The sequence below is a fragment of the Panicum virgatum genome, chromosome 1N (genome assembly GCF_016808335.1).
Source record: "Panicum virgatum strain AP13 chromosome 1N, P.virgatum_v5, whole genome shotgun sequence".
NCBI classification, from domain to species: Eukaryota; Viridiplantae; Streptophyta; class Magnoliopsida; order Poales; family Poaceae; genus Panicum; species Panicum virgatum.
In genome coordinates this window covers 35,503,110-35,527,037 of record NC_053145.1, presented here as the reverse complement: position 1 = coordinate 35,527,037, position 23,928 = coordinate 35,503,110, and the positions used below count along the sequence as shown (strand labels likewise).

Below are 23,928 nucleotides of genomic sequence, written 5' to 3'. Positions count from 1 at the left end.
AAGTCCCTAAAATGCGAAAAGGCTGGTTCAGAATGAAGATAATGATTCCACAAGGTCCATTGCTGATAATCATCAAATGGATAATAGAAATATAATACTTTCATGCAACCCATTTTAAGGCCTTACCATATGTGCAACTCTTGGCAGATATGGAAATTTTCTTTAGCAGTGTTCTGTTAAAAAGTTTAGGGCCAATAGCAACTAACATTAGAAGCCCTTCAGGATTACCCTCATTAAGCCTCAATCTGGACCACCATCTCTGATTGGGTGTTCTGCGCTGTCTTTGCATTTGGTCGCAACAAATCAATGTGTTGGATGCAAATTCCAAATTCTAGCACCACGCTAATTACTAAATCTGATTAGTTGTAACTTGTAAGTGCGTAATATCAGAAATACAGATTCAATTGGGTCCACAAAGAATCAGTTCTCCAACCTTAATTGAGCTTGTCCAAAAAGTGCTTTGGTTAAACTTGAAAGAACACATGCCATCTGTTGGGATTCACAAAATGTGTACATGGGTTTTGTACAAATATAAATCAATTAGACTGTTAGGTACCCATCTCAATGTAACTCCAACCAGGTTTCTTGACTAATCCTTGCTTGCTTATTAGCCTCCTATAATTTCTGGCCTTCTTCCACTCACCTAAGCAACTAAGCATATTAGAAATTAGGACACAGTGGCCAGAATCTTGGTAGTCCAGGTTCAGAAGTTCCTCTGATACAAAGTCTATGGATGAATTGACACCATGAGCTTTGTGTGCACTGATAAGAGGAGCCAAAACCTGGTTTCGCAATTGAACTGGCATTTCCTTAAAGAACTTCATAGCACTACTAAGATGACCAGCTTTAGAAAGCAAATCCATCATGCACATATAATGTTCGATAGATGGTTTGATACCATATTCCACCGTCATGCTGTGAAAGCAATTCAGACCTTCATCTACTAAACCAGAATGGTTGCATGCTGTTAGAACATGAGTAAAGACAATGGCATCTGGTCGAACACCCCTGTTTTGCATCTCACTGAAAAGGGCGAGAGCCTCAATGCCTTCGCCGTTGCAAGCATAACCATTAATCATGGCACTCCAGATAGCTAAGTCCTTATTAGAAACACTGTCAAATATTTTTCTAGCATGCAGAATGCTCCCACACTTGCAGTACATGTCTATTAGTCCAGTGGAAACTTGCAGATCTGCCTGCAGTCCAATTGCTATTACATGCTCCTCAACCTTTTGGCCAAGATTAGGGGATCCCAAATTAGCACATCCTGAAAGAACCGCCAAGAAAGTTGCTCTGTTTGGTTCTACTCTTGCACACAACATGGCATCAAATAATTCCAGGGCCTTGTCCGGACAACCACATTCGACATATCCATTTAGCATTGATGTCCACAACACAGTGTTCTTTCTGTGAACTGAATCAAATACCTCTTTAGCAGCCAAAGGATCCCCACACCTGGTGTACAATTTTACCAAGGATGCCGCCAGATCTTCCTGGAACTGAAAACCACCCTTGATCACAAGAGCATGCACACCCTTAGCCACCAACAGGTTTCCAAACAGTGTTGCAGCTGCGGTCAGATTGATAAGCACCACTGAATCCATTCTCTGCTCTATCACCCGCATGACTCTGAACAGATCAAATACTTTTACACAGTCCTTTGCTTGCAAATAACCTGATGCCATTGCAGTCCAAGTAACCACAGACTTGTTCTTCACACAATCAAACAGCGACTGTGCAGTGTCCAGCTGGTTGCCACGTACAAGCATGGTAAGCACCGAGTTTAAGACAAGCAAATCCGCATCAAGCCCTGATTTGACGCTATACCCGTAGAGGCACATGCCTATGTTCCTTGCGGACACGGAGTCCGCGCAGCCTGACAGAAGGCCGACGAGGGTGCTCCCACTGGGTCTGACTTCCGCGTGCCGCATGGCGTTGAACACCGCGACGGCCTTATCCATCTGATAGCTCCTGCCGTACGCCGAGGCCATGCAGTTCCAGGCGACCAGCGTCCGGCTCGAGCGCGGCGTTTCATCGAACAGGCGGCGCGCGTCGGGGAGGCGGCCGCACTTGGCGTACATGTCTATCAACGCGGTGCGGACGAAGGCGTCGCGGGAGACGGCGACGCCCGCAAGGAAGGCGCGGGCGTGGATGGCGCGGCCGAGGCCGGGCAGGCGCAGCGCGGCGCAGGACTTGGCGAGGGAAGGGAACGTGGAGGCGTCGCCGCGGAGGCCCGCGGCAAGGAGGGAGCCCGTGTAGAGGCGGAGGCAGTCGGCGTAGGAGCCCGATGCGGCGGCGAGCTGGATCAGGCGGTTCCAATGGTTCAGGGCGGCGGCCGCCCGGGCGGTGTCGCTCATGCCGGGAGGATGGCGGAGGGGCGCTCATGCGTGAGCCGTATTGCATAGTTGCATACAAGTCTAAATGCACTTCGGAGTTTGAAGGGCATTGTCCTCCATTCTTGATAGCTATATTTTTCCTTAACATAACTTAACATAACGACCAAAAAAATAACCTTATTTATTATATAATAAATGTATCATAGACTTTTTTAGTTCTTCAATGTTTTAATTGCGAAGTCCTAGTTACTAGTGCTATTTATTACTATTACCGTATGCCAATAATAAATATAGCTATCAATTATGAATATTTGAGTTTTTATAATATAACTATCATAAGAGAATGGAGGGAGTAACTTTAAATCTCCAGAAACCAGGAACTAAAGTTTCTCAAAATATAGATCGTCTTGATTTGCTCTTTTATCAAAATATTTCTAATAGATTTAGCTTGCAGTCAATCATAAAAATAGATGATTAATGAATCTGTTATTGAAAGGTAAACCTAGATTTATTAGATATAGATGCATAGCCGGTACCCAAAAAAATTGTGTTTATGTATATTCCAGGTGAAAGTATCCCTCTCATTAGAAAACTATAAATTATCGAGTAAATTGTACCCATCATACAACAACTTATGCGATTGTATCACATTAGTCCAACAAAGTGTAAAACGCACGAATAGATGCATGAACTTGTCAAAAGTGTGCATCTAAGGTCACACGTACACCATAGAGCGTATTTAGGTCACAAGCTTTAATGTGAAGAGGGAGGATCATAATGCAAAATATCTCTTAGCTGATGTTGGTTTCTGTCATGTGATGATGCTTGTGCTATCTATCTCCCCAATTCGATCCGTCGATAGCTCGTTACACATGATCATATATCTGCTGTTTACTTTTGTGGCCACTGTTGATGTGTAACATAATTAAGCAAATACACAACAAGTTGAAAAACAAACAAACAAGAATATTGTAGTCAGAACAAACTATATTAATTCCTCAGTAAAAAAACGTGAGAAAACACTAGTGACAGTACTAGAGATTCATGCATAGTCCATAACAATCACACGATAAACATTGGAGAGATTCTTGATGACTAAGGTTAGTTGGAGCATTTTATGTAATGCTAACCTCCTTGATATCTATTGCGGCATTTTGTTCTCCTATACTGTCATCATCTCTCTTAGCCCCTTTCTGACCAGGTCCTCTTGTCCTATTAGCCTTACCACGTGTCCTACCTCCTGTGTTGCATCCCTTGTTTGAACACGTCCTCTTATGGTACCTCTAGTCCCTCTTGTTCTTCTTGGTTTGCCTCCTGGTCAGTTTTGGAGGAGGCATTGCATCTCTTTATTGTTCAACAAAAAAAAAAAGACTTTGGTAATGGCCATAGTGCCTGCCTTGAGTTGGCATTTTTTTGCACTATTAAAAATGAGTTAGTGCAAGTAAAAGGTACTAACCTCATTCAACAAATTGAAGAGATTTGCATGATTGTATCCCAAGCTATCAACCACGTGATTGATATTTAAATGAGCAAAGTTAATTTGACTTGCTAGCTTGTTGCCGCCAAGGATGCATTGCATCTGCTTCTAGGTTGCATCTACGGATCTACCATACACGTCTAATCTACGATATGCTACTCGATTGTTGAGGCCACAAATCGTGCAAGGATTGGCTTCCACGAACCTTTAGCAGGAGAAGATGGACTAACCATATGCAAGAGGGAAGCTGCTTGGTGCACGTCGCTGTGGTTTCATTAGTACCGCCTATTGCTGCAGAAATAGGAACAACCGCCGATTGGTACGAAGGCCGCCGATTGAATGGGAACACATATTTGTATTATGGTCCTCCTTCTTCTCCATATTAAAGTTTGTGACCTAAATATATTGTTTGGTGTATGTTTGACCGTAGATGCACATTTTTGATAAGTTCATGCATCAGTTTGTGGGTTTTATAATTTGTTGAATTTGTTGGACTAAAGTGAAACAACCACACAAGTTGATGCATGATGGGTGCAATTTACTCTTATTTTTTTATATAACTTTAGTTAAAGTTCAAATTATTTGACTTTAAAAAAAAGTGAGAATTGCATGCTTTTAGGGATGGAAGGAATACTTTGGTCTAACGCTTTGTCAGAATGAAGCACTCGTCTTGACCATGATGGCGGGATAGCACGTGGGGGGACGGATGACGTGTGTGACAGGTGCGGTAAATAGTTTTAAAATTTAGTTTAGATATAAGAAAATTAGGCTCTAATTTTATATAATTTTAAACTAAAAGTATATAAAGATAAAGTTAGATTGCGAAGAGATCTTTTAGGTTTAAAATCCATTACCACCCTCTATCCATATCGATAGTACGAGGTTAGATTTAGAACGTAGCCGGTGTTACTGTGTTACCAAATTTAATTACATAAAAAATTATGCATAAAAAATTATCCAAAAATAAGTGGATAGAGTACATAAGTATCTATCATCATGCAAAGTTTGAGGTTGAACAAAATATTGTGCAAGAAGAAATAAAAAAGAGAAACTTGTATTCAATCTCAAACTTTATATAATGGTAGATGTTTATGTGCTCTATGCATTCATATTTTTGGATAAATTTTTAATGCATAAATTAGATATAATTAAATTTGGTAACATGGTAACATCTTGGAAAAAGTCTATATCATCCCCTCACCTATGGGGTGGACTACATAACCCCCAACATATGAAACGGTCTATATCACTCCCTAAACTTTTCAAAACAGGTCAAATTATCCCATTAAGCAGTTCGAAAAAATCATAGTAAATCAAAAAAAATTATAAAATAAAAATCCAATTGTATTGGACTCCAAATGAGTAGATGTACACAGTGAACATATAATATGGTATACTTTAGTACATTTTTTATAGCTATGAAGAAAAGCATAGATCTAAAGTTACAATAAAAAAGTATAATAAAGCATAACATATTATATGTTCACCGTGTTGATCTATTCATTTGGAGTCTAACACAATTTGATTTTTTATTTTATGATTTTTCTGTGATTTACTATGATTTTTCAAAACTGCTTCAGGGGGTGATATAGATCGTTTCATAGGTTGGGGGGTTATTTAGTCTACCACACATAGGTGAGGGGTGATATAGACTTTTTTCTAACATCTAAAGGAGCGGTAACACCAGATACGTACTCTCGACGAGTCGCGTCCCCGTATGCAGCATTGAGGTCAGCAGGGGCACGTGAATGTGTCAGGGTACGGTGGTTGAAAATCATCCCCGCAGTTGGGCGCGTTCACACACGCCTAAGGCTGTCCACACCGGTGCCTGTAAAAGGCACGGTAAAAGCTATAGCGTACGCATGTACCGCTTTTTTTTTTTGCTGCAGCGACGCTCGCTATGCAAAATGCTACCCTTGCGGACCAAGCTTGGCATGCCAAATGTAGGGGGACGTAGCGGCCGTCCGCAACGCCCCGACGTGGCGTGGGGCTCGGCTCCGGCCGTTGCTCCCCCGCCTCCTGCGCCCGGTCGATTCGACGCCGCCGCCTCCTGCTCGGGCCGCCACCGCCGCCGCTGGAGGCCGACAGGGGAGGGAGCCCGACACGCTGCTGTTGGCCGGGCCACCACCGCCGCTGCAAGCCACGCCGGGCCGCGCTCCGCCATGCCCACCGCCACGAGCTCCGCCATGGTGACCGTGCGCGGATCCGGCCGGCGGAGCTCGACGCGGCCCGCCATGGCATGCTGAAGAGGTCGACGCGGCCCACCGCCGCCGGGATCTGGAGGAGGGGGAGGGACGAGGGGGTGTGCAGGGGAGGAGGCCGGCCCCCACCATGGACGCCGTGCGCAGCCCCTCTGTCTCGCCATGGATGCCGCCATTGAGGGCACGACACCGCCTTCCCGCACGAGGCCGGGAAGAGGGAGGCCTCACCGGGTGCCGCGCGCAGCAGCGTCAACTCCTCCACCGCTGGGCGTCACCGCAGGCGGCTCTGCCGCGCTCGCCGCCGAATCGAGCCGGCGGCCCTGCTCCCGCGCGCGCCGAATCGAGCCGACAGCCCTGCTGCCCCCGCACCACCACCACACCTCCGAGCTTCGAGCCAGGCTGCCGTTGGCCGCTGTCCACGGCCACTGCCTGCTGCCCCCGTCCGGCCCAGGGGAAGGAGACCGGGGAGGGAGGCAGGGGCGCCGCCGCTGTGCCGGATCAAGGGAGGGGGTGGGAGGCGCACCATGGCCCCGCGCGAGCCTCCGTCGCCCCGCCCTCTGTGGCGCCATGCCTCTGCTCGAGGGCAGGCGAAGGGGACGGCACGGGCCAGCTACCGCGCGCGCAGGGGAGGTGGAAGGCCGGCCGCGGCCTCCGGGAGAGGGGCTAGAGGGACGAGCGGGCGAGCGGCAGCCGGAGATGCGCGTGGGGACGTCGGCGGTCCTCCTTCGCCCCGCGGGCCGCTCGCCGCCGCGCTTCCGCGCGCACACCGCGACCTCCGCCCGGCCGCGCATCGCGACCTCCCTCCACGGCAGGGAGGTGCGGGCAGCTGCCATGCCCGCCGGCCAGGTAGGGGGAGAGAGGAGGGGGAAGGACAAGGGCCCGCACTGCCGCCATGGCTCGTAGCTCGGCACCTCCATCCAAGCCTCGCCGCGGGAGCTCGAGGCCGGCGTGCTCGAGGCGGCGGTGGAGCTCGAGGCCACCATGGGAGAGGGAGGTGCTCGAGGCTGCTCGCGCAAGCCACCTCCGCCGTCGTGAGGAGGCACCCGCCGCGCGCCGATCCGGTTGGCGGGGCAGAGCAATCGCCGCCGGAGGGAGGGGGCTAAGAGAGAGAGATATAGAGAGAGACAGGGGAGTAAAGAAAAGAAAAAAACTGATGTGTGGGTCCCATCTGCTGGTAGTTGGTATAGAGTAGAGATATAGAGGATGAACGAGTGCAGCGAAACTGAATGTAAAGAAGAGAATATCAATGACTAGGCAAGAATATTCCTTTTAGATGATGAATTTAGAGGATGACGAGTGTAGACAGCCTAAGGCCAGTTAATCACTTGTTCGCAACAAAAAAAATAGTGTAAGAGATAACATTTTAACAATCTAACTCTTAGAGCATCTCCAGCAGTTTGCCATATTTTACTTGGCATATCTTGTGTTTTGCCAACTTCTAAAAAGATATGCCAAATAAAAAAAGAGCTTATCTCCAACAGTTTGGCATAATTCACTTGCCAAACCCAGATCTAACTTACATCAGGAACCCTGAGAGAAAAACAAAATTATATTTATGCCTTTCCACATCTTGAAAACTTAAATTAGGAACCCTTATCTATTATTTATTTTTTTTCACCCTCCCACCTGACTAGAAACCACGATGCCAACCGTACACCGCGCGCGTATATTTACGCGCTGGAGGCTGATTTTTCCCAAGTTGCCAAAAATTGCCAAGTCTTTTGCCAAACTGTTGGAGGAGTATTTTTAATGTTTTTACAAAAATCAAAGATGACAACTCGATTTGCCAAACTACTGGAGATGCTCTTAGTACATAGATTAAAATAGAGACAGATCCACGTAGTAGTGCCACGCAGTTTTGGAGTACGTGTACAAGACTCTCTTTGATCAAGAGATAACTCTTCTTTCTATCTCTTCCGACTAGACAAAATATTATACTTTAATCTTACAAGCTAGCTGATTTTGCACTATGAGGAGGCTTAACTTTATCCTAGCGTATACGTGATCACGATCTACCCGATCCAACCTGAGCCTATTAATACGTGGGCTGGACTTAGGCCCAAATTTTTGACCCGACAAAAACCGGATCGAGCATGGACCGAATTTTTTGATGCGAAACTCAATCCGACCTGAATTTTATACACAAAAATTGTATTCGGGTCAGGCTCAAACCAAAAAATCTAGCCTGATGGTCAAGTCAGACCAAATACAAGCCGAAAAATATCAATTTTTTTATTCGACCTGACTCGATAAATGATGCATGTTCCTGGTGGGCCCAAAGCTCCGACCCCGTCATCCTTCCTTGGGGTTGGACAGCTCTGCGGCCCATGAGCTGCCCCTTGCGCGGGCCGACCCCGAAGCAGGGCCCGATTTAGCAATTTGTTTGGGAACTCTGTCCACATGGTCACCTCTTGATCGGAGGGGCTCAGGTGTCAGTGGCGGGTGCTCTGTTTTGTTCTAAAAAAAGGTGTCAGTCACGGGAGGCTTGTTCCTAATTATCAACATGTACGACGCCCTTATTAACCTGTCTGGCGTGACAGGCGCGGCATCATATTTTGTTCTTCCTTTCGATCTCGGCGCAATGCCCATAGTGTAGACCCTTGACACCATGTTCATCTTGAATGGTGCCAATGCACCAGGGTAAAAGACGAAAATGTTTTCAACTGTACACTGATTTCAACCGCACATTACGTACTATAGCAATCTGTAAAGCTACTAGAGCTGTGCCGTAAACTATTTATAAGAGTAAGTATGTCATTTGTCTTATCGCCAAACCATGTCAGTGAACCATCTCTCTTAAATTTGTTTTTCTCAAGGTTTGTTGGCCAATCCCTCGAAGAAGTTTCACACAATGAAGGTGTACATACATACAGCCATACATAAGTTGCGATTGACAGCAGCAATATAGCCACATGGAAGACTACACTTTGAGGTGGCCTAAGGTCCTGCAATGAGGTATTTGCTTAAACTTTGAGAATCAATTCCTCCTGAATATTGAGACTGGTACTTTTGATTTTTGAGTCTGTTTCGGTTGATAGCTTGATCTCTTGATGTTTTTTCACTGTCCATATTTTAAAGTATTTAAATACTTTGCTCTCTGATAAATTGGTGGATTTGACTACGTACACATCATAGCACGGAATTCAGTGGTTTGAAATTAAAGGCTGAAACGATACATACTTCAGGAAAACATATTTAAGTCAACTCGATGAAACAGCAAAATTTACTGTGTGCATGTATGTAGTTATTTCAAAACGATTATTTACATAATTCGTGCTGGAAGAACTCTTTACAATCAGTATCCATTCAAACAGAGTGTAGTCATTTTTTTTCTAATTTGAACAAAGTTAATACTAGCCTATACTGCTGCTACCGCCTGGATCTAGTGACATCTCTTTTCCCCCTTGATGTCGATGAACCTGATTCTCTCTCTTGCTTGAAGGCCTTCTTCAGGAAGAATGCCATCGCGAGCTGAGCACCAAGGTTGGACCGGCCCCGAGATAGGCAAACAATGCTTCCAACCAGCCAATGTTTTCAAATCGGCTGGTCGGTCCTGGTCGCCTAGGGACCGACCATGCGATTAATCGCGATTAGTCGACGACCAGGTCGACCTGGTCGAGCCTGGTCGTTCCCTAATCGTCCATATGTCTACATGTTCAGTATATACTATATAGTGTATATATAATTATATATATACAATATAGTATACAGCAAGCAATTCTGCAGGTTTTGGTGACTTACTTTTGATATTTGCTCTCCAGAACTCCAGCTTCTTGTCCAAAACTCCATATTCTTCTTGCTGAATCCCTGCTGCTGAATCCTGCCCTGGTCGAGAAATGCCCTGGTCGACCGACTAATCGCGATTAGTGGACGACTAATCGGACGACCAGGTTTCTGGTCGCTCTGGTCGGGTCGGTGGTGCTGGTCGGACTTGGAGAACCGACCTGGGCGATTAATCGCGATTAATCGCGATTAATCGGACGACTTGAAAACATGGCAACCAGCAGAAGTCCACTTGCGATCATTTGCCGAGAAGACTTCTTGCCTGGTAGCTTGCATGGTGATGTCCTGGCATTCTGGGTTGAAGGAACAGCCGTTCCTGCTGTAGGCTGTGAAGCTGGAAGACTTGCATCCATGGCAGTCTCCAAGTCCTGGGGAAACTGATAAGCAAAGAAGCTTAGCTTTGTTAGAGCATGAACAATTCCAATCATGCAAAATAAGAATAGTCTATTCAAATTATGTGGTTGCTTAATTCAAACATTTACCTAGGCTCTCAAGCATTAAGCAATACAAAAAATATTCAAATATCAAAAAACATTAGCATTTCCTGCACCAATACTGTAGTTCAATTATTTTTTGATCACAGACATACTCCAGAAACAGAAACTACATTCCATAACAGGCTTCGTTAGAAGGCTAACACGAGTGGCCTTCGTTGTATCATAAGAAAGCATTAAAAACTACAAATTTTGATAAACTAAACTGAAAACTAATGAAGAGGGCTCACCTTCTTAATAAGTTTTTGCATGGTCTGGATTGATACCGACAGACTGCGATGCTGAGGATACCGACGTAGAGCATTGTTCATTTTACATATGTAGCTCCAGATGCCCTTGGAAAAGGCTAGCTTTGCCATCTCTATGTTCATTCCATTATCCTCATGATGCAGCACTGTGATTTGGCATGCATCCCTGCCAGGGACTGTAATATAAAATAGAAAAGAAAATATCAACATATGTGTCCCGATGATTTAATCCTTCTTACTCTGTTATGATTATATTTCATCCAATAAAGTAAAGCAAAACTGGAGTGCCCTTCCATTTGGTTCCATGTTTCAATGTTCTACAAAGTGGCACAAGATATAACAATAGTACAATACATCACAGTAACTGAAATGGATCGGGAACAATGTACTCTGACAACAAATAAAAAAGAGAATGTCTCATCAAGTTTGACTGCAATATCTAACTCTTCTTCCAAATTAAGGGAAAAAGATCTTCAACACAATTTTTCTTCTAAATTTCAGCTAGACTAGAACCTGCAACCAGCATGTACTCAGTACAAAACTTAATTTCAGTGAAGGCCACCGTGACTTACACTACACTTACTAAAGGCTTGTGCGAGAAAGCATACTAACTGCACATAATCTCGAAGTTAATTAAAAAGAACTGGGGAAACGGAAGAGACTAGTATTTTTTATTCATAACACAAATCATGTGATGGCTAGCAATTAGTACATGATAAGTGAGTCTGCATGGAATTTTCTGCCTTTCCTTAAAAAGGATTCATCTCCCAGACTCCCATGATGAAACAAAAACAGGATTAGTTAAATAAAGATGTGCTTACAGAAAATCAAACATCACTTACTTTTCCTAATACACCATCCTGATCTTAGAAGACGCACTCTAACGAACTTTTTCTGTCGTGCCGCAAGAGGATGTTCACATTCCTGTCAGGATTAACAGTTTACACATCTTAGATCTCAGGGAACTTTGTCAAGAAAAGACACCAAGTTAGTAGAGAGTGCAAAGAAATCCAGCTGTCAGCAATGCAGGGGTGGAGCCAGGGCCCGTGCTGGGCATGCTGCAGCACGGGCCTAGTCTAACTCGTTACATGTACTCCCTCCATTCTCTTTTAATACTTATTTCACCTTGGCACAAATGATCAAGGACAAGGACCTTGCTTATCATCTAATTAATCACGACTCTTCAGTCTCGATGTCATCATATACATGCACCAACCTTTTTTTTTGGAGTGAGTTACTTTCACATGAACTGAAACGGCTGTCCATGGCATTCCCAAGACGGCAACTCAAATAGGAATATCGCAAAAGAGAAAATTTTAATTTTTGAAATAGGTTTATTGAAAGAGAATATTTAGGTCTAAAAACAGTATCCTTTAGTTCAATTTCAATTAGCTCAGTACTTAATCCACTGGTCAGCCTCAGGTAGAAGGCATTTCTGGCTCCTCCCCTGCAGCAATGCCAGGTACAACACATATAGGGTCACTCAAGCTGTCAAGCATGAAAGAAGCATGCCATATTGCCAACTTAGCTCATTTCTAGTTATGTCATGTTCCTAATGAAGGAAAAAAAGCTCGATCAAGAAAATATAGGACGTGCATTGGTTGAAACTTTTTAAGCATAGGATGTAAATCAGTTGTCACTGGAATTCCAGTTAAGCTATGGATGTTCGAGATCGCATTCCAATACAACAGATATGGATTCATCAATTTCGTTCTATATCAGCTCAAACACTAATGCATCTGAAGTTAAATGCAGGAAGGAGGGGTGGAGGCTAAGTGACTAACCTTGATAAAACAATAGAAAGATTTGTCATTTGCTTCCCAGACTCGCCATGCTAATATGTACTCCCTTTGTGTCAGAAGTGGAAACTTCTTAATAGTTCTCCCTACCTCCACCCCACTGTTCTCATCATACTGCAGCTGCTCATGCTTTGTGACAGTGTTATCCCACTCCATTCTGTATTCATTATCCATGTAGAAGTCCCTCAACTGCTCTGTTGAGCATCTCTCATATGTTGTAATACTTAGATATTTAGGAGGACCAGCCTGCAAGAACAATTGTATCATCAGAAATGAAACACATTATGCACATCTGCATGAAATATTTGCCACCGGAATTTATAGTGGCAAAATGATAGAAACAAGGCAAATAGAAATATTGTAAGAGCACAACAACATCAATCATCTTATAATAGAATCCAGAAACAAATTAAGACGCCACGAAAATTGAAGCAGGCTAAACATGATTCGTGATTGCCTATGAAACATTTTGAATTCTCAGTAGTTACCAAGAATAAACATCCTAAAGGGCAATTTTCACGCCTCACTTCACAAGCGAAAACAATTCCATTCCAGTGTATGAGTTGTCACAGGAAGGCGAGAGGGAGATGCGCTAGCAATACCGTGGGCTTGTCGCACCAGGCTCTGTAGGAGACGTCGTCGTTCCGCTTGGAGATGACATGCTCCCAGCCCTCCGCCTCCGGCTCGCGCGCGCCCACGCCGAGGCTTCCCACAAGCTGCCTCAGATCCTCCTCCGTCACGAGCCCCTCCAGCCTACCATCACCCAAGGGGTAAACAGGACACAATCAGCCGAGCCAGCCCCCACCACCGATGACCGATCAGAGCAGAGTTCGCACGCATCTTTCGATCACAAAAAATGACCAACCCTGAGGCGGAGGCGGAGGCGGGGGCGGGCGCGGGGGCGGCCTCGGTGGGGGCGATTCGATCGACTCCGCTGCGGCGGCGGAGGCGGAGGCGGCGGCGGATGAGGAGGACGGTGAGATGGGACAAGATGACGACGAGAAGCGCGGCGGCCGTGGCCCACCAGCCCCAGCGGGCGGCGGTGGCGGGCCGCCAGAGGTCGGCGCCTCCGAGCAGCGGCGGCGGCGGCGCCATGGCGCCTCTCGTTGCCACCGGCGACCCGGTCCGTGTCTAGCTGCGCAGCGCTCGCTCCCTCTCCAAGGGCCGCTCACCCGCCCGGGTTCGTTGTGGCTTTGTGCCTTCCGTGATGGGGGAGGAGAAACCCAGAAAAAGGTGGGGGAGAAACTCAGAGAGAGATCGGCGAAAATTAGGAAAAGAAATGGAGAGGTGGGGGCACCCGCGGCGTGATAATGTTCCTAATTTTTTTTTTGAGATTAATGTCCCCAACTTTCCAAGGGGCAGCGATGGTTTATTTCACGGTTGTTCTAGGGTTCCGTGTGATGGGCCAGATTCAATTTGGCACGAGGAGTGGACGTCGAGAAATTCCGTTGCGGTGGAGGAACGGCTGTCGATTCAGTTCATTTCCGAAACGTCTGTTTCACGCATGTTCAGAGTTCAGACTTGTAATGCAGGGGATGCTCGAACCCAAGAAACCTGTGATAGATGAATCTACAGATTGGAACAAACGAAAGAAAACGACGATGCGTCACTTTTTGTGAGGCGAGTGTTTTTGCTCACTTCTAAATGATATCATATCTAATTAAAAATAGTAAAAATAAACTGAAAAAATACTTTGGAAGCGAGCCCCCCCCTCCAACACTTTCAGCATTAATTGTTTATCCAACCAAGGAATCCGCATTTTGAATTCTAGTGTAATGGCCCAGATTAATTTTGGTGTGAGTGAAAGTGACCGAAACATTAAGTGAAATTTTGTTGTGGTGGAGAGAGGACTGAATATTCAGTTCCAGAGCGTCCGTGTTCACAAATGTCCACACCTCCAATGCTCATTTAGAGCAAGAAAAACACATTTAGAGCAAATTTACCACCGAAACCTTTGCTCATTGAAACTGTGAAGAATGAAAACAGATGATAAATGATAAGGAAAACAGAGAAGGTATAGTGACGAAAGGGTTACTATGTGATTCAACCTGTAATTTTGCTCTTCCAAATCATTTCTTACTTCCCAAAATTACAATAGAACCAAAATTTTAACAACAATTGATTGATATTTTATGAATATGAGGATAAGGCAAAACACGTGTGGTATTTTTTACAAAAAGTAATTAGTCTGGTCTGAATAATTCAAAGATGTAGAATAGAGCTGAAAATCAGACTTCAACTACAGTTCTAAACTGTAAAATAGATTTTTTCCAAGTCAATGTTACCATTGTGACATGAATAGTTGCTGACTTCAGTTCTGTATCTGTTTCTTCCTTCCATGGAAGGGTTGGGCAGCTAACAAACACTGGGAGTAACAAAGGAGATTCCTGATACTCTACTGAATAGCACAAGTTCTCAGCCACTGTTGCACTGATCTAAAAACCAACTATAATCCGGAGTCCACTTCAGATTTCTGCATACAGAAGAGTTCACTCACTCCACTCAAAACGAGACGAGGTGCACTTAAGTTTAAATAGTCCAGCATTGGAAAACATAATGCTTTCGCTGGACAGCAGAAATTCCGAATGTTCTCGCTGAGAATCTATATCCCATCGCCAAACAGCACAACTTTTACCCATTGTTCGCATAAGAATATAATTATTTTCAATTCTTACTGGACTTCGCAAGCAAGAAAATTTTTGCTTTTTAGCACCACAGGAATGCTTAATGCTGACATGGATTGAGAGAACTGAATCAGTGCAGTTAATCAGTATAAAAACAAAATTACGTGACAATAAACCTCGTGTCCCTAATTATGCCCAATGACAAGAAAGATCACCTTGCTATTACTGTACAACAATATGAAATCATCAGCTCACCATGTGAGCCAATCAGTCAATCCATTTTGTTCGAACAGATAAGATAGGGGGGGGGGGGGGGGGGGGGGGGGGGGTTAATGGCTTACTGCCTATCTTCTCTTGTCAGTCAACTGGAAATCCAAGAAATTTGTTGATCAGGGTGACAACTGGTTTGGCATCACCTGGTACATAAGGAACGAGGGCCCCTAGGTCCATTGCTCGGATGGTCTCTCCCAGTGTTTGTGGGTGTGCACAGAAGAGGTGCTTCCTTTCAGCCAACTCTTCTGCTAGCTCACTCTGGTGATTGTCCATCAAATCTTTATTTACAACAACGATTAGTGGTTTGCCAAGTCGTAGCGTCTCAAATATGCTTCCTGAACCTGCCAGTGCCAAATCTTCAGAGACTAAGCAATAAATAACATACAAACAAGATAATCCAACATGCAAAATCAGTCAGTAATTCATAAGATTTGGCTTGTGAGAACCTCCTTGCTCAAGAAATTCAATGATGCAGAAGCATTCAAGTTGCAGGAGGGTAGCTATGTTGATTCTTTTAGCATCGAACACTGGCTACCAGGAACTTGCTGCACATTGCTGCAGAGTACTAGCACAAATTATTCAACGACAAGCTCTCTCTCTCTCTCTCTCTCTCTCTCTCTCTCTCTCTCTCTCTCTCTCTCTCTCTCTCTCTCTCTCCTGTGTGTGTGTGTGCCACCATTGCTCCTGGGCGACGAGGTGAACAGCCTCGCCCTACTACCGATCACGGCTATCACCTACGCAGCCTTGGTCCTCCACCTCAACCCGCGCTGCCTCTCTGGAACCCACGCCATGAAAAATATTCCATTATCTTTGCATTTTTCACCATAAGGAAACACTATATTACCTGCATGGCTGATAATTAGGGAAGCTGTTCTCATATTGTCAGCAATGCTTGGTGAAAACATGAAATGATCAACTTGAAGGGTTGCATCTCCTGACACCTGTATTAAAACAATGCAAGCTGTGTTAAAATGAATCTTAAAAAGGAAAAGCCAAAATTAGGTCAACACTAGCAACCACTGAATCAAGTTGGATGCATGATGAAGAAACAACATCATGAACAACACAGTGAAGTAACTACAGGTTTGTTTTCTCAAACGTAAAGCTGACTGCCATTTAGAAAACGTCAGTTCACACAGGCGCACTGTTTTTTCTAGAAGACATTTCATTTAAAAACAATCTGTCAAAACATCAGATACATTATTTGCATCAAACACTTCACATGAGATCAATTTGCACTAAATTAAGTTCATCCTGTAACTTGTGGGGCGTTTCTGGTTCACCTTTTCACTTAGTGTAACTTAATAAATCATCAGTTATGTAATGTAATATATTATCACAATTACTAATGAGTAGAAATCGTCATGCATGCACACTAGAGAGGAATTATATTTTGAAAATTTACTACAGAAGTACAAGACAACCAACCTTAGATGGAACATATCTCCCCCGACCCATTTGAATAAGAAGATCGGTATAACCTTTTTTCAACAAAGCTTTTTTCACTTCTGGAGAATCTACTGCCATGACAAGAGAATCAAAACATGTGGTCCCCACAGTGACAAACACTGTTCGTTGCTCTCTATCTGCCATCTATCCCAAAACAAGCAGTAAGCTGTGTATGAGTATTTTTTTTTTTATGCTGGAAAACATCATGTAAAGAAAATAGGAAATTAGTTAAACTATAGAAAAAAAGATAAAAGGGATATAAAAACAAACCAAGCTGTTTGTTCTCACTAATAGTGTTTTCTGGTAGTTAGGGCCATTGCAGCAAATCTTAATGCAGCAAACCAGCTAAAGCCAGTTCCTCAGTGAGGATCAAAACATATGTGAGCTGGCCTATTTAAACTTTGAATCAGAGATTTAAATACACCTCATAACCATAAGAACTACATAAACACCTACATGAATAGTTGTTAGGCACCAGTTTGGGGTGCAGAGGTGTGGGCTCCAACAGCCTGTAATTTTCTAAGAAACTACAATGCTAATTCAATTTTTTTGTCCAGTCTTGTCCACTATTGTCCAAGTTTTGGGGATTTAAAGGGATTGCTTTGCACCAGATTTCCTTCCATTGAAGACATCTATCAATGACTGCAAAGATACCGTAGCTACGAGCTCTGGATCTCTTTTCCTTAGCTTGTACTGAATGTTCTCTTACTGAAATACGTGGCACGGTCGCGAAAAAAAGATACCGTAGCTAAGTACTAAATTTAAGCATATAAGGCCATTTGATAAAACTGGTTAGCAGGCACATCTGTCTTTGCTCGGGTATGTGAAAACTGCACATCTGCCTTTGCTCGGGTATGTGAAAACTGCACATCAGAATTTGTAGGTGGCAGTCCTGCTAAGTGCTAACAGAGCCTACTACTCCCTAATCATTTTGATATGTAAACTAGTAATTCCTGTGAAATAGCGCAGCACGGATACCACCAGGACTTGCAGTGACCTGAGATCTTGTGCGCGGTCTGATCCTAGTCGACCCGATGCATCAGATTTTGCTACGGTACCACGTAATAAGTTGACAGGCAGACCCCGCATAGGACATGGGTGTACACATGTGCACCCGATAATTTTTGCAAACGAAATCGAGGTTAGTAGGTGTAACTGGATCAGATCCGAATACAAATAGTTTTGTTAGGGTTTGGGGTGCTCCGTCTCGCCGATGTGAAGGTAAGAGAAGGGGCGGGCATACCTGGTGGATGCTCGTCGCTGGCGAAGGGCTGGGCCAGGACGTGACGAATGGCGCCGCCGCTCGCCCCCAGTCAGCGCCGCAAGGGATGGAGGACGGAGGAGAGAGTCGGAGAGAAGGGAAAGGCCGAAAGGGGGAAAGACCCTGAGCCGTGAGGGGAGCTGCGGACCGGCCGTCCGGAGCCGAGCTCCAGCAAGCCTGCCACCCCAGCTGGAATTCGATCGCATTCAGAACCGAGGTGGATTTAGGGCCGTTTAGTTAGCAAAGATTTTTGGATAAAATTTTTTGGCAATGTTTGCAACACAAATTAGAAATATGAAACATAGACTAATTATATAACTAATTACATGGACGAGAAATCGGAGATGGATCTATTATCTAATTAATCCATTATTAAAGTTTGTTTAATGTAGCACAATATTGTTTAATCATTGTATAATTAGGTTCATTAGATTCGTGTTGCGATTTTACCCGGAGTTATGGAACGAGTTTTGTCAGTTATCTACATTTAATACTTATAATTAATGGTCAAATGTTCGAAATTACTATAGCGCATGAAAAAATTTTGTAAACTAAAACTATCTGCACTCGTGATACTCTAAATTCATACTCTATAAGAAATATTACATCCTAGTCATCAAGATTCTCTCTTCTTTCTCCAATTTCTCAGTACTCATCTATCCTCTAAATATCTACTCTACACCAACTGCCAAAAATAGGACCTACACGTCAGTTTTTTTCTCTTTTTTTTTCCTCACTCCCTCCCTCTTTCTTCTCCGGCCGACCTCCCTCCCCCAATCTCTCTTTTCTCCCTCTCTCCTGCTGCTCCCTCCGCCCATCTCACCCCCACCGGAGCCGGCCTTCCCGACCTCGCCGGCGGCCAGCCTCTGCGCGCTCCCTGCCTCCTCGCGCTCGCCCCCGCCGCCCTAGGAGCTGGCGACCGCCGCGCTCGGCGCCGGCCCTTGGACCTCTCCACCACTAGGAGGAGGCGGCGGCCGGATCCGCGGCCCTCCTGCGCGCTCGTGGCGGCCGGGGTTGGGGGCCGCGCGGCACGGCGAAGCAGGCGCCTCCTTCCCCCTCCTCGTTCCTCCCGGCGGCGGCCGAGCTCATCCGCGAGCGGCGCGGGGCGAGGCGAGCTCACCCGCGAGCGGCGCGTGGCGAGACGGGCTGCGGAGATGCGCGACGTGGCGGAGGCCTGGCCAAGGCGGCGCACGGCGAGGCTGTCCTCCTCCCTCGCGAGGCGGGCCGCGGCGGGCAGAGATGCGGGCGAGGGCCCGAGCGATGGCGCGGCGGCCGAGCTCGAGGCGGAGCCCGCGGCCGAGCTGGAGGCCCGCGCGGCTCCCGGTGGCGCGGCTCCCAGCGACAGGGCGGTGCGACGGCCGAGCTCGAGGTGGAGGACCCCGGCGGCGGCGAGCGGGTAGGCGGGCAGAGGCAGCGGCGCGACAGCCGAGCTCGAGGCGGAGGCCCGCGCGGCTCCCGGCGGGCGCGGCGCGGCGGGCGGAGCTCGGCTGGCTGCCACGACGCGGCAAGCTCGGCGGCCGGGTCCTCCCTCCGCGGCGCCTGCTCCCTCCTCCCTCCTCCGCGAGCGCCAAGCTCCCTCCATCTCCGCGGGCGGCGGGCTCGGCTCAGCTCCGGCGCGCCCAGCAGGGGCCCCTCTCGGCGCAGGGGAGGTCGGGCATGAACGGAAATCACGGCGCGGGAGAGCTGCGACCTAGCGGGCGGCGGCACCCCTGCCATCCATGCTCGCCGCGCCCTGGTGCACTGCGGCGTCAACCCCCCCCCCCCCCCCCCCCCCCCCATCTCCTCTGCTCGAGCTGCCTTGCTCTATCGCGGCAGCGGCGCAGGGAGCCGACGGTGGCAGCAGCAACCAAAAGGCGCGAACGGCGGGGTGGAGCGCGCGGACCCACGCCACGTCCGCCGGTAGCGGCATCCTCGACCTTCTCTAGGAATAGCAAAAGCGGACGTCTCCTCTAGCTTAGCGTGCCCCTCCCAGTACCCCGCTGCAGTAGTTTTTACGCCAAAGGCATACTGCAGGGCGGGGTACCGGAGGCCAGTGCGGGTAGCCTAAACAGCCATATAATTTTTGTGCATACTTGCGGATAGTAGATCTAATGGGCCATGCATACCGGGGAAGGTGTTTAGTTGATGAAAAAGTTTGAGTTTGGGGACCGTAGCACATTTCGTTGTTATTTGTAATTAATGCTAAATCATAGATTAATTAGGTTTAAACAATTCATCTCGTTCTAATCAGTTAAACTGCGTAATTAATTATTTTTAAGTGCATTTAATACTTTATGTATGTGTCTGAATATTTGATGTGATAAGTATTGTAGAAATTTTTTTGGATCTAAACACCCCCGAAATCGCTTGTGCTACAAAGCTTTATTCCATCGCGAAGGATTCGTGAGCAGATCCGAAAAGCAAATTAACCTAAGAGCATCTCCAACAGCTTAGCTAAATCTATTTAGTTAGGTAAAAATAAACAAAAGTAGTAAAAAAACTACATCCAAGAGATTCTCCATATGCCTTGCTAATGCATCCGGCTCGACATCCCCGGTTTTCCGCTAGTTTTTTCCCCCGAGCAAATCCGGTCGCCATCCGCTCCTACCCTCCCGCTTGCGGGTCTTTTATATTTTTACCATTATAACGAATTGCACTAATTATATTATCACTTTTATAATGGCATCTACATCTATACCAATTGAGAGAAGTTTAACTTACAATTTTACCATATTTGCGCATGTGGCAAGCCACGCAGGCATGAGACGTGGGCGTCCAGTCAGCAGGCCTAGGTGAAATGTCATTGTTGCCCCCTCCTTCTTCAACCTCTCGACACATCGACACACCAGCAGCAACGGACAGGAAGTCGGCCGATTCCGGCGGCAAGCTCGTCGACGGCGAACTCCCGGTGGGGAAACTACCAGGTTCAGGCTCCCCAAGGTGCGGCGCACCTAGGGCGCCCGCTGGCGCAGGCGCAGCAGGCCGGAACAACTCGCCGGTGCGCGGGCAGCCCAGACATGGCGGCGTGCTGCCGTTTCCAGCGCCGGTGGCGCGGGATGGACTCGCGGAGGAGCTGGGGAGTAAGAGGAGTTTGCAAGTGACCTTATCGAGGGCTTGGATCGGCGGGGAAGTGGCCGGATGTGGGGCGTCGACAACGGCCGGACTTCCTATCGGGGTGGCTGCTCCGGCCGAGCTCGCTTGCAGCAACACCGCGCCGGCCGCCTCGTCCTGCGTGCCAAGCCGCGCGGGCACCCTCCTCACCCGGCAGCCGCGCGCGTGCAAGCCACGCAGGAGCGGGCCTCCCAATGGCCACACGCTTGGGATGGAGGGAAGGAGCTGGGCTTCAGCCATGCTCCTGGAAGGGAGGGGAGCGGCGCGAGCGCGGACTCCCGGCGGCTGCGCGCCTGGGAGGGAGGGGAGGAGCGCGGGCGCGTGCTCCCTGCGGTTGGGAGGGAGGAAAGGAGCTGGGCGACGGGACAGTGCTAGAGGTTAGGAGATGAAGTTGACAAGGGGGCCTACCTGGCAGTGAGAGAATCTTGGGACCCGGCTGTAGGAGAGAGATAGAGAGAGAGATAGAGGAGATCAGGAATAGGGAGTACATTTCACACTCCCGGCTGATTTGACGTCATGTCTGCGTGGTTTGCCACATGCACAAATGTGATAAAATTGTAAGTTAAATTTTTCTTAGTTGGTATAGATATAGGTGTTAGTTTAAAAGTGATGATTTAATAAGCACAATTAATTATAATGGTAAAAATGTAAAAGAGCCGCTCGTTCGGTCGCGCTGCGCCGAGGTGAGGTGGAGGACTCCGCCGAGCCGCGCCGGCCGCCGGGGAGGTCCGCCATCGGGCGCGCATGGCGACGGGCGCTCGGGCTCGCCCAGATGGCCGCTCTGCGCCAAGGGGAGTGGAGGAGGAGGTCTGGTGCCCCGCTATCGGGCGCGCATGGCGACGGGCGCTGGGGCACGCTGAGGCCGAGGGTCGCTGTCGAGCTGCATCTTGCCGGGCGGGGGAAGACCATGAGCGGTGGGCCACCTGATTGGACAACGACAACGAGCTTCAATTCAACTAGCACTGGACTGGGTAGCAGGCTAGCAGCAAGGAGTACTTGCGACTCAACATTGCTGCCGCCATGTCGGGGTGCTGTTGTGCTGCCGCCATGGATGAGAGGAGGGGGCTGGTGATTGGATGAGGTTGTTGGGCCTACACGTCAGTGAGCTCAAGAGATGAGAGATGAGAGGAGAGTGGGATATGAATAGTGATATTTAACTAGTCTGTTGGAGTGTAATCAAATATAAAGAATAAATTTTAGTTAAATGGATAGCTAAATAAGAATGTAGAGAATGAAATTTACCTGAGTTTTTGGAGATGCTCTAAAATAATATATTGTATCCGCCCGCTCGTGTTTATAGACTGTTTTAACACAAGGAGAATAGGTCCGTGGAGCCGTATTGCTCGGGCATACATTCATGTGCAAGCTTCTAACCCATTCTGATAGTGATGCTCACGCATGCATATGTCCAAGCTGTAGGAACCGATAATAACTAGCTGAGAAAATTGCCTATTTGACACTAGAAAAGATGAGATTTGCTCATTTGACATCGAAATTTCAGAACTTCCCTATACATCTCCAACTGAAAATTTTGTTGCCTATTTGACACTCCGCTCGCTTCTGTTATATTCCACCGTTAGACTCGTGGGCCCCGCATCGCGAAATGACCAATATGCCCTTCTGCCCACACGTGAAGACACAGAGGAGGCCGCGGCCAAGTCCCCGGCTGCCTCGTTCCAAAAAAAAGTCCCCAGCTGCCTCTCTACCAGGCTACCATCCGGCGCTGGCCTCCCCGCCTGTCCCTGCCCCGCACATCCCCACCGTGGCCGCCCAGGAGGCCCGCACAGTCGGCAGCCGACGGCACCACTCCTCCCCGTCGCAGCCGCCCATGAGACCCGCGCGGCCAGGCGCGCTCCCCCTCCCCGCCGCGGCCGGCTAGGTGGGCAAGGTGATGGACACACTTGCCATGCACAGCGGCCGCGCGTTCGCCACACCCGCGCCACGCTCGCCTGCGTGCCGCGCCCAGCGCCCTCGCACCTACACCACGCTCGCCTCACCGCCCCTGCGCGCGCCTTACTGCCGTCAGAGCGGCTCCGCGCCAGCAAGCCGCCGCCGTCGTTCACAGAGCAGAGGAACTCCGTGTCGCCCCTGTTTTTGGGCTGTCACGCCGCCAGCCAAAAATCCGTCGGGTTCCCACCATCCCGCGTCGATTGCTCGTGCGTGGTGCTTCTCTACTACACCGCCGGCCTTCCCCGCCCATCTTCCCGGCCCGCCGACCGTCGTAGAAGACCGCCAGCGATGACCTAGCTCCGCCGCACTGCCGCCCTTTTGACTGTGTAAACGGAGTCTCCAGGTCCTGCTGGTGCTCATGCTTGCTTCGTCGCTGCGCGGTCATCGTCGAGAACGCCGCCGCGGCGCCGCGCCCGCGCCGCCGCTTCACCGTCCTCCCATTCCGCCCGTGCCTGCGCACACATGAGAAGCGCAGAGCCGCGGTGAAGCTCCCCGCGCCAGCTCCACTGCCAGCAAGCCTGCCACCGGCGGGTACCGCCGGTGAAGGCCGCCGCAACCCCCCTGTTGGTGCCGCCCCACTGTGTCTTCACGTGTGGGCACAAGGGCATATTGGTCATTTCGCAATGCAGGGCCCACATGTCTAACGGTGGAATCTAACAGAAGCGAGCGGAGTGTCAAATAGGCAACAAAATTTTCAGTTGAGGACATATAGGCAAGTTCTGAACTTTCGATGTCAAATACGCAAACCTTATCTTTTCTAGTGTCAAATAGGCATTTTTTCTCTAACTAGCTTGATTTGACATATAGTGTGACACATAGGTGTAAACTAGCAAATGCCCATAGTGATTTGACATAGCGCTGTAACCTAAGCAAAAACACTGCAACATGTTAGAAGAAAAATAGTTAATTAGTGATCAATTAGTGTAATTATTTAGTTAATTCA

The 23,928-nt window shown here is 47.7% G+C and overlaps 3 protein-coding genes across 5 annotated transcripts; all 3 read right to left on the bottom strand.

Annotated features, from left to right (window-relative positions):
* Positions 1–459: 459 nt before the first annotated feature.
* On the bottom strand, positions 460–2,386 carry LOC120655697 (pentatricopeptide repeat-containing protein At3g03580-like). Its single transcript, XM_039933643.1, has one exon. It carries the CDS (start codon positions 2,355–2,357, stop codon positions 549–551), a length of 1,809 nt encoding a protein of 602 aa, XP_039789577.1. The 5' UTR covers positions 2,358–2,386; the 3' UTR covers positions 460–548.
* Positions 2,387–9,208: 6,822 nt separating this feature from the next.
* On the bottom strand, positions 9,209–14,912 carry LOC120655694. Of its 2 annotated transcripts, none has more exons than XM_039933639.1 (7): positions 13,204–14,912; positions 12,941–13,091; positions 12,324–12,584; positions 11,382–11,463; positions 10,522–10,715; positions 10,016–10,174; positions 9,209–9,536 (listed from the first exon to the last, which is right to left on the bottom strand). In XM_039933639.1, exons 1-7 carry the CDS (start codon positions 13,431–13,433, stop codon positions 9,384–9,386), a joined length of 1,230 nt encoding a protein of 409 aa, XP_039789573.1. In that variant the 5' UTR covers positions 13,434–14,912; the 3' UTR covers positions 9,209–9,383. The 2 variants fall into 2 exon arrangements, with proteins under 2 accessions (XP_039789573.1, XP_039789574.1); XM_039933640.1 differs by lacking the exon at positions 9,209–9,536 and adding an exon at positions 9,558–9,827 and having other exon boundaries at positions 9,959–10,174.
* A 184-nt stretch (positions 14,913–15,096) lies between these two features.
* Positions 15,097–18,153, bottom strand: LOC120655695 (UDP-N-acetylglucosamine transferase subunit ALG13 homolog). 2 transcript variants are annotated; one of them, XM_039933642.1, is made up of 4 exons: positions 17,928–18,153; positions 16,664–16,821; positions 16,080–16,176; positions 15,097–15,576 (listed from the first exon to the last, which is right to left on the bottom strand). In XM_039933642.1, the coding sequence occupies exons 2-4, from the start codon at positions 16,760–16,762 to the stop codon at positions 15,320–15,322; spliced, it is 453 nt and encodes a 150-aa protein (XP_039789576.1). In that variant the 5' UTR covers positions 16,763–16,821; positions 17,928–18,153; the 3' UTR covers positions 15,097–15,319. The 2 variants fall into 2 exon arrangements, with proteins under 2 accessions (XP_039789576.1, XP_039789575.1); XM_039933641.1 differs by having other exon boundaries at positions 16,664–16,828; positions 17,928–18,152.
* Between the last annotated feature and the right edge of the window lie 5,775 nt (positions 18,154–23,928).